This window comes from Trachemys scripta, chromosome 4 (assembly GCF_013100865.1).
Source record: "Trachemys scripta elegans isolate TJP31775 chromosome 4, CAS_Tse_1.0, whole genome shotgun sequence".
NCBI classification, from domain to species: Eukaryota; Metazoa; Chordata; order Testudines; family Emydidae; genus Trachemys; species Trachemys scripta.
In genome coordinates this window covers 14543308-14554275 of record NC_048301.1, presented here as the reverse complement: position 1 = coordinate 14554275, position 10968 = coordinate 14543308, and the positions used below count along the sequence as shown (strand labels likewise).

The 10968-nt window shown below is 44.2% G+C and overlaps 1 protein-coding gene across 1 annotated transcript in view; it reads right to left on the bottom strand.

Moving 5' to 3' along the window:
- PRKCH (protein kinase C eta) overlaps positions 1–10968 on the bottom strand; it is a 157227-nt gene that overhangs the window by 53406 nt on the left and 92853 nt on the right. The window contains exon 10 of the mRNA XM_034769164.1: positions 5290–5444. Within this exon, the coding sequence (XP_034625055.1) occupies positions 5290–5444 (155 nt within the window). The remainder of the gene's footprint in view (positions 1–5289; positions 5445–10968) is intronic.

The following is a 10968-nucleotide window of genomic DNA, read 5'->3' as shown; positions in this document are numbered from 1 at the left end:
GTAAAAAGAAGAACAGGAGTACTTGTGGCACCTTAGAGACTAACAAATTTATTAGAGCATAAGCTTTCGTGGACTACAGCCCACTTCTTCGGCTGTAGTCCACGAAAGCTTATGCTCTAATAAATTTGTTAGTCTCTAAGGTGCCACAAGTACTCCTGTTCTTCTTTTTGCTTTTACATGTAGGTCACAGGGCTTTAGAAGAGCAATATGTGCTGTAAATATCACAGGTAAAGCCTGTGCTATATTGGAGTTGGGGAATATTAAAACAACATCCTTTTTCTTTTCCATTTTACATGCTCATGTAGCAGATCATTTTGTACTTAAAAAAAAAAAATACAGCGAACTCTGCTCTGTACCTGCTTCTCTACATATTCTGGGAGCTCCATCTGCAAAGAGAAAGAGCTCTATCATTCTTTCCCTAACTTATTTTTTTGTCTTGCCCAACAAAAAACGATTACTCACATTCTCACAACTGTTGTTCTTAGAGAGGTGTTTTTCATGCCCATTCCAATCAGGTGCGTGCGTGCGTGCTGCGTGCACGACAGCTGGAAGATTTCCCCCCTAGCAGCACCTGTAGGGTCGGCCTGGGCACCCCCTGGAGTCGCGCCATCATGGCGCCCAATATAGGGCCCTGCCGACCCTCCACCCCTTCAGTTCCTTCTTGCCAGCTACTCCAACAGAGGAGTAGGAGGGTGGGTATTGGAATGGACATGAACAACACATCTCGAAGAACAACAGTTATGAGGCGAGTAACCATTTTTTTTTTCTTCAAGTGCTTATGTCAATTCCAATCCAGTGACTCACAAGCCCAAGTTCAGGATGTGGGGTCAAAGTCATCCACTGATTGGAGCACTGCTCATCTGAAGGCCGCATCATCTCTGGCCTGCTGGGTGATTGCGTAGTGAAAGTGTGTACGTTGCCCCTCTGCAGATTTCCTGGATGGGAACCTGCGCCAGGAATGCTATTGAAGAGGCCTGAGCCCTGGTGGAGTGCACAGTGATCGAAGGAGCAGGCACCCTTGCCAAGTTGTAGCACTCAAGAAGGCATGACATGATCCATGACGAGATAGGAAGACCTTTCATTCTCTCCACCACTGCCACGAACAACTCGACGGACTTTCGGAACGGTTTCGTTCTCTCAATATAGAAGGCTAGTGCTCTGCGGACATCCAATGAGTGAAGCCTTTGCTCCCTGCTGCTGGAGTGTGGCTTGGGTAGAATACAGGGAAGATGATGTCCTGGTTGATGTGAAACTGTGACACAACCTTCGGGAGAAAAGCCAGTGAGGCTTGAGCTGAACCTTGTCCTTATGGAATACAGTGTAAGGGGGCTCTGATGTTAGGGCTCTGAGCTCGGACACTCTCCTAGCTGAGGTTATCGCCACCAGGAATAACACCTTGTATACACTACCTTGTATGAGAGAGAGAGCAGGGAGCATGTTGCCAAAGGCTCAAATGGCGGCCCCATAAGTCTGGATAGGACCAAATTGAGGTCCCAAGCCGGAACAGGCTGTCGGACCTGCGGATATAGCCTCTCGAGACCTTTAAGGAAATGGCTGACCAACAGGTTGGCAAAGACCAAGCGTCCCTCTGCGCCTGAATGGAAGTCAGAGATGTCAGCCAAGTGAACCCTTATTGATGACATCAACGGTCCCTGCTGCTTGAGGTGGAGAAGACAGTCCAGTATTAGTGGCACTGAGGCGAGCGTCAGAGATGAATGGTGCTGCGCCGACCAGATTGAAAATCTCTTCCACTTGGCAAGGTACCTACCTTGTACCAGCTCTTGTGGAGGGTTTCCTACTGCCCAGGAGAACTTGTTTGACTTGATCAGAGCAAGAAAGCTCCATTGGGTTCAGCCATGAAGCTTCCACGCCATGAGGTGGAGCGACTTGAGGTTCGGATGTTGGAGACAGATGTGATCCTGAGTTATTAAGTTTGGTAAGAGCGGCAAGGTGACTGGGGCTTCCACGGACATTTCCAGGAGGGATGTGTACCAGTGCTGGTGGGGCTAGGCTGGAGCTATCAATATCACCAAAGCTCGTTCCCTCCGAATGTTGAGGAGCACCTTGTAAACGAGAGGGACGGGCGGGAACACGTATAAGAGACGGCCTCCCCATGGGAGGAGGAATGCACCCGTGATGGAGCCCGGGCTGTAATTCAGGAAGGAGCAAAACTGCTGACACTTTCTGTTGCGTTGCGTGGCTAACGGGTCTATCTGGGGAAAACCCTACTGATGGAAGATTGAGTTCACTACATCCGGGAGAGACGTGTTGGAGATGAGGATCGGTGCGCCATCTTTGCCGGCTTGCCCCTTGATGGGATGCCCCTTGTCTCTCCTCTGCGGGGAGGACGGCGCTGTGAGGTGCATAAGGCCTTGAGGGGAGCTGGAGCTGCCCACCATGTTGGTCCAGAAAGCGGTCAGGATTCGGACTGGATCCTGGAGGGGGCAGGAGTCGACCAGAGCCTGGGAAGCAGAGGGGCCGAGGTGACATGGCCCAAATCGGCTCTCCCTGATGCAGACTCCTGGGGTTTGGATGAGGGACAGCGACCCCCTCTAGCCTTTTCTTTTTCTGGGGCCTCACCCGCCACCCCTCAGTTCCTTCGTGCTGCCGGTGACGGCTAGCTGGAACAAACTATTGCTCTTGCTTTGCAAGCATGTTTGGGCAGCATGCACTCTTTGTGTTTATATGTTGCTGCAGAAGTGAGACATTTTACTATCATTATCAAAGAAATATCAGCTGAGGCTTAGTTCTCAAGTCAGCATCTGCTATTTATAGCTGCTTTCTGAAGAATGTTGATAAGTATATTGCAGTTCCATGTCACATCATACAAGGGGGGAAAATTAGAATGAAATTCAGCCACAGAATTAAGGACATGCTTTTTCAGATGCCAAATCATAGTTCTTTGCTCCCCGGACTATACTAGTGTAGCAGATCTTGAGCAGATTTTGTCTCAGTTTGTGCTATATATTACTAGGCAAAAGCATCATCACAGTTAAGGTTGTTGCATGTAGAATTCTCTTTCATAGTGCAACAGTTGTGCGATCTTTTTAAAAAAAAATCTACATCCAAAGGAAAACACGATGATCAGCTTGGACAAGGATATTTGAGTTTGCTCACAACTCTGTGTAAAGCGTGTATGTAATATTCTTCTTGAGGCAGCTTATTCTTAGGGCTTGTCTACACTGGCAATTTACAGCGCTGCAACTCTCTCACTCAGGGGTGTGAAAAAACCCCACCCTGAGTGCAGCAAGTTTCAGCGCTGGAAAGTGCCAGTGTAGATGGTGCACCAGTGCTGGGAGGTGGTTTTTTTAGAGCACTGGGAGATCTGTCTCCCAGCGCTCTGCCGTGACTACACAGCCACATTAAAATTGGGTGCCATGAAGGCATGACTCCAGGGGGGCACCCAGGCCAACCATCTGGATGCTGCTAGGGGAAAAAATCTAGGGGGGCACCCAGGCCGACCATATGGATGCTGCTAGGGGAAAAAATCTTCCAGCTGTCGCGCACACACCTGATTGGAATTGACATGAATGAGCACTCGAAGAAGAACAGATGATTGCTGAGCACCACGTTAAACTGGTTTTGAAAACAATTTTTCAACATTGGTAGTGTGAGAAACAATTGGGGAACAGGCTCAGATGTGCTAAACCTTAGGAGCCAATGATCAAATGGTGTTTGGCCCGACCTACAGTACAAAATGATACCAATGGCCACTGTCTTCAATAGGCTGTTCTGCATGGGCACAGGAGTCTACCCGTGTGGATCCTGTTGCAAGATCTAGCTACAAGTTTGTAACTAAACTGTAATGTAATGTGGTTGAATCGGCACGGAGCATGTCCACACCCCCACATAGTTTCTAACAGTACTGGCATATCATGTAAAGGCCTGGGTGAAGAGTGGGGTTGTGGCAGGATTGTCAGGCCATACTTGGATATGAAACATGACAGATTTGCTGTTGGGAACCCCTGAAAGAATCTGTGTAATCTAATTAGCCAGTCTTCCTACCCTCTGAATGGGAGGACATCCTGAAGTGCATCGCACCAAGTTTTATAGACAGTACTCTTTAATCATGTCCTCCTAGTATCTTGTATGCTCACTGCACTAGTCATTCCATCCAGTTCTATGAAGTGTCGCATATATCCTGCTCCCTTGCATACATGATGGAATTTTTAAAAATTTCTGGCATCGTGATCTTTGCCAGACCAACCTCCATGATCCAGAACCAGTGATCCACTCTGACCTGATGATCACAGGGTAATCAGATTGGCAATTGGGAAGCATTGGGGCATTACACAAGGGACAGTCAATAACCAAACTGGCCCTGCGGACCCTGATGGATTCTGGGATTGGAATGTTATGTAGCCATGGAGGGGGAAATGGTATCTTGAAAAACACCCATAATCCTCTAGCCTGACAGGAGCATCAGAAGCAGTGTGGGGATAAAGCTCAGATTTTCCTAGACTGCACTGATACAACACAATCGTGCAAAGTGGTGGCTGTGGACAGGCAAACAAAGATGACGTCTGATACTTACTTGTGCTAGGAAAAAAACCCTTGTGTGGACGTGCTGAGTCGTATTAGACGTGTGTGTCAGACTCATTTTTCTGTCTGTAGCATAAACGGACATTGAGGGGGAATGCGGAGGAACAGCCCAGGGTGGATTCAGGCCATGTGGACAGGGCTATAAATGACAAATCACTCACTGGCAGGGGATACAGCCCATTGTATTTATGCCCCAGATAACACCGAATGCTTTCACCTAATCTACTCCCTCTTTGTTGTGACCTTGATTTGTACTCAGCAGCGGCAGGTTAGGCTGATTCCTACTGAGAGGAGGCTTCTGTTTTTCAGCAGCTAACACTCAGCAGCTATCCAATTCCCCATTAATACAGGCGCCTTGATAAGTGCAAATGTCTGTGGGCCAGATGCTGAGCTGGTGTAAATCAGCATTGCTTCACTGAAGTCAGTGGAGCAATACTAGTTTACACCAATTCAGCATTTGGCCCCATATCTTGGACATGTAAGGGTGATATTTTTATATCTATTCCTAGACATATAACTGGTCTTGCAATGACGGATCCCATCCCCCGCCCCCCCCCCCCCCCATAGTAAATATTGTATCAGGTAGTTTCCCTGCCTCCTGCAGGTTCTGAGCACCTTTGACAATAAGCAACAAGGAAGATTGTCATTACATTTGTTAACTGGTTCCCAGTGCCTAGCGAGGGATTATTCGCCAAAGTGCAAAAAGGGCAGTTTAGACCAGGAGAGTAAATGAAATCCAGAGCTCACCGATAAATGATGCCTTTCTCATGGAGAAACATGAGGGCCGAAATAATTTCCGCAGCATAGAAGCGGGCTCGAGCTTCGTCAAACCGACGGGACTTCTGGATATGGAACATCAAGTCCCCACCATTCACGAACTCCATGACGAAGAACAGGCGATCCTTCACAGACACACAAACATAACATGGACAAAGAGCATTAATCAGCATATCCTGTCCCATGCAGAAATGAATTCAAATCAAAACTATTCGCCCCAAAACAAACACAGAAAAAACACCAAGAGATACTGAAAAATGTGATCTTTCCAGGGAGGTTAAGTCAAAAACTAGAAGATCTGTCCACAAAACCCTCCCAACCATCTCAATAATAAAGTATGTCCATTTGGTCTGTACATATGAGCAGATGCAAGCTAACGAAAAGACTCCTAGAGAATTTAATAGATAATTATAACCTTTCCATAGGTTTTTATTAACCACCCCAACCTGATTTAATAGAGAATTATATCCCTCCTGTGGCTATATCTGGATGGTTCAAAAAAATCTATAGAAAGTATCTCAATCTTTATTAGATGTGTGAAAGTGAAATGAATTATATTAAAGAAATAGAATGAATTAAAGAATGGTGTATGTACCTTTAAGTAGAAATGAGAAATGCTGTAAGCCAGTGGGCAGGAAAGCAGACATTAACTGCTTAATGAATTGCCCCACTTAAGGGCAATTGGTGAAGCATTAGCCTTAGATCGATAAGAGTTAATTAGAAAGCAGGATATGCATATTGTGCCCTATGCAAATTTTACAATTTTGCTCTCTGTCCCTTTGTTTAGTTCGCACCCTTTTATCTGTATAAATAAGACTGTTTGATTCTTGCATGGGGGCTCACATTATCTGAATGTATTAGCAGAGCGCTGTGCTAATAAAACAGAGTAGTCTGACAAACTATGAGTCCTGAGTCTAACTTTGACAGATGCTTATTTATAAGAGTGGCTTCTTAAAGTAGAATCGTATTCAAATTTCTATACATCACCTACTAATTTTACCCCCTACTATTCTATAGGGATTTGACACACAGTTACGTGTACACATGATGCAGTGAAAGTAATGCAGAAGTACATATTGTAATACTTTCAATTCTAGGACTTCAATTTCCCCTTTATTTAGGGAATAGGTGTTGACCGTCAAACTCAAGACGTAAATACACTAGATTTGTGGGCATAACTATGCCATGTTTGCTCAGCTTGCTTACAGCGCATAGCGTTACCATTTTAAAGTAAAGGTTATAACAACAATGATGTCACATCTAGAGTATCCCTAGAATCTGCTTCAGAGAATTTTTATTGCTTTACAAGCGAGGATCATGGAAATGCTCTTGAAATGTCAGCCTTTCATAATATTGTTGACTAATCTACAGACCTTTGTTGGTTGTAGGAGCTGATGAAGACTGTGTATACAGTAAAGATTCTGCTGTGTGAAAGTGCAATACATAGTTCCTTGCAGTAAATGGGCAGAGATTCACTGAACTGATGCTGTCCTTTGACCTCCTATATTTTTGGAGAGATCCATAAATGTGGAGAAAGCTGAAGATGCAGTTCATGCAGCTGTCTCTCCAATTAAGCAACCTGGACACAAAAATGAAGATTTTGCATGCGCAAAATTGGTGCATGCTCTGTTTTGGGGGGCATAGGGAGGAGAAAATGCAGTCTGCAGAAAAATTGCATCTGAAAATAAATCAAAGGCTTGTTTGAGCCTGGCTCAAAATTTGCCTCCATGTTTAAACATCATTATGTTCTGTTCTTCTAATTGTTTCATCACTAAAGTTTTCATTCTGAACCACAGAAAAGTCCTGTCTGGAAGGTAAATAGAGGATTAACTTGAGAAAGTTTGATTTCTTTATGATGCTTTTTGACCCGCCCTTCTCCAAATCTCCCTCCCATGATTGAGCATTACTAATCTATGACCGGAGGTTTTAATTTCATCTCTAAATTCTGGGTGTTTGGTTTTCTCCAGTCTCTTGCATCTGGTCAGCTTGAAATGACCACTGGCATTAACATCTTGAGATGCATGCAGTAGAAGAAAAGTAAACCAGGAATCCTTTCATTTTACAGCTGGTGCTGAAGACATAAGAGGGAAACCAAATGGCTTGTGACTGAGGATAACAGCATTCCTCTCATCACCATCATGGGCCTTTGTTAATCTGCTGCTAGAGTTGATGGAATCTTTCAGCTCTCTCCAGAAGCAGCAAAGTTAAGATAGATGTGCTCCCAGACCCAGGAGTCTAAAAATACTCAGCCACCATTTGAAACTACTGTGGGGAAAACAATCACACCACAAGAGCCTTAAATGCTGTTTGAAATCCATACAAATGACAATGATCCTTTACTGTTTCCCTCTGGTCTGATATTAGGACTTGTCTATATGGGGAAATAGCCTGGAATAACTACTGCACTCTAGTTCCCCATGAGGACAATCTTATTCCTTACTATGAATGCCTTTGTGTGGTTTACCTTAATCCATATGTACATAGTTCTGAGTGAAGTAATAAACTGCCGATCAAATAAGAATAACCAACTCTCCCAATTTGAGAAATACTGACCTGAAAAGAACCTAGCCTTAACATTAGTAAGCTAATGCTTCCTTGACTCACTGGATTAAGCTACACTGCATAAAAGGTACTCTTAATATGGAATAAGCGTTCACACACAAGAAGTTAGTGAGGAATAGCTATTGCGCTTCAAAAAAATCACATTCTAATTTATTCTGCAATAGCATTTCAGTGTAGACAAGCCCTTAAAAGGACATTGAGCAAGAATAAGTAACATATACTGTGGTGAAATCTCATAGAATTTAGGTCAGTTCACTAGGCCATCACCCACCTCTTCATTCAAATTCCTCCTTAAAACTCCTTCCTGCCACATTGCCTACATGAAGTTATTTAATTCACCAGCACCTTATTTTTTGCGTATGTGTATTTAGGAACACAGCGATTGCAATAGTGCAGTGTTTGCCACTGTGTTTTTTTTTTAAAAAGCTGAACTTCAGGAAATTGAAACCACTGCAATCCCCTCCCATCTTAATTCATACATGCTCTGCTTCTCCACCCCAGCTAGTGCTTCGTGATCTCCTTGTGGGGCATACCTTACACTCTGGGATAAGTTGCTGTAGATTTTCATAGTCTAATACTTCCCTCCTTTCTCACATGCTTACAGGTGCACTGAAACAGCAATGTTTAAAATATCATCATTGGCATCTGAATTAACAGATATTGAAATGAATGGGGCAGTCCACAGCTATTGTTTCAGGCTCTCCGCAAACTCAGGCAAACATCACTACATGGGTTACACTCGGGTCATAGACTGAAGGTTTTCTTTGCAACCACAGCAGCTAGAGACTTACCTCTGCATATGCTCACATGAAAAGACTATAAATCAGGATTGTTTCGCTATTAAGACTCTCCCATTTAGCCTTCAGCAGAACTTCTACCTACCCAAATTAATTCTTTCCCTCAGGGTTGCTAATTGCCCAGTTTACTAACACTTTTCAGTCCTGTGGGTCTGACTAAGTAGAAGAGATGGGGTGGGTATTGTAATTTGTTCACTATCCAGCATTTGTGCATTGACTTCTTACATGCATGGTAGCATATATTATAAAGATCAGCACTAATTAGTATGCTTGGGGGATGAGGAATTAAATAAGATTTTCTATTGGCCCCACTTGTGAATATCATCAACCTGCTAAACTGCTAAAGACCAACTAAATAATCTCTCCAAAAGTATCCTGAGAAAAATAAACATTCTGAAACAATGGCATTTTATTAAGAACGGGGATTCACAGCATTTAACATTAGGGACCAGCATATTATGAAACGTCTATGAACCAGGAAGGGGGAGGGGGGGCTACGTAGAAAATGGCTTTAATAATAAAGTTAGGGGTAGATTATCTGGCACTCCACAGCAATGCTTGGCACACCTAGAGGATGGGCAGGGATAGACAGCCTTATATCACTGTTCTGCCTCTCCTGACCATGGGCTCTCAGCACAAGTTAGAGCAGTCTCAGTGCAGCTCTAACTCGTACTGGTGAATAAAGGCTCCCAAGGAGCTACTCTGCAGGCCACAAATGCCCACTCTTCACTTGGGAACGTCCCCTGTACTGAGGTGGGGCAGAGGGGGAGGGAAAAGTCTTCATCTGCTAGTTTAAGACAGCTTTCAGTCCACTTTGAGTTGCTGGATAGGTACAAATGGGAGTTAGGACGGGTTGAGGATTGGACTGTGCTTTTGACAGAGAGGCATTACTGAAATCCTCCTCGGTGTTTTACATGCTGTGTCTCAGAAGCAGCTTTCCCTGATCTGTTATCTTTGTCTAACACTGGCAATAAGAAGAAATTAAGAATTTCTGTCAACAGGAAACAGTGACGTTAGAGGCTTCACAGCAACGGCAGCCACAACAGGAAATCCTGTTGCACCATTTTGGATTGGAATCAACAATCAACAAAGCCAAAGTGCCAACTGTTACTGTAAATTAAAGAAACAATTCAGTGAAATAAAGTGATCTGGGTCAGAAGGGTTTGTTTTGCGGCTGGCCAGTGTCCAGACATGAGTGTTGTAGATTCCTCTGCAGGATAATTCGGTTTATTTCTCATATTGCTTACTAAGCTGGCAGGAGTTAGGAACAGGGCTGGGAAAATAACGGTGGTGGTCGAAGCAAAAAAACAAAAATAATTTGGGATCAGACAAACAATTGTTTAAAAAGTTTTTCTTGACAAAACCAAAAAAACTGCAAAAAAAAAAAAATAGTTTCAGATCAAACCAAATGTTTTGGATACCACCACAAATGAAATTTTTCTGGAGTTTTCCCTCCCCCAATTTGTTTTCCAGCCAAAACGATTAGCTGAATTCAACCCAGGTTTGTGAATTGTTTTGGTCGACTTGAACCTGCATTTTTTGGTGAAAAAAATATTCTTGCGCACACACAAAATTCCCCAGCTCTAGTCAAGAGTACTGTGGGAGCTACATGCTCTGTCCCTAATGAGGGGGCCTCATGTAACTCAAACGCACTGCCTCATTTTTGCTTGGAAAGGCACCGCGGGGCTTTGAAGGTAATTCCTTCCAGTTAGGCCTTGATTCTGCAAGCTGCTCTGGGTAGATTTCCAGGGGGGCTCTGTGTGGGTACTGAGCAGCTTGCAGGATTACGATTAGGGTTAAGGGTATGTGGAAAAATTGGAAAAAGTCCAGTGGAGGGCAACAAAAATGATTAGGGGGCTGGAGTACGTCTTATGAGCAACAGAGAGTCCTGTGGCATCTTTAAGACTAACAGATGCATTGGAGCATAAGCTTTCGTGGGTGAATGCCCACTTCGTCGGATGCATGTCTTATGAGGAGAGGCTGAGGGAACTGGGATTGTTTAGTCTTCAGAAGAGAAGAATGAGGGGGGATTTGATAGCTGCTTTCGACTACCTAAAAGGGGGTTCCAAAGAGGATGGATCTAGACTGTTCACAGTGGTAACAGATGACAGAACAAGGAGTAATGGTCTCAAGTTGCAGTGGGGGAGGTTTAGGTTGGATATTAGGAAAAACTTTTTCACTAGGAGGGTGGTGAAGCACTGGAATGGGTTACCTAGGGATGTGGTGGAATCTCCTTCCATAGAGGTTTTTAAGGCCCAGCTTGACAAAGCTCTGGCTGGGATGATTTATT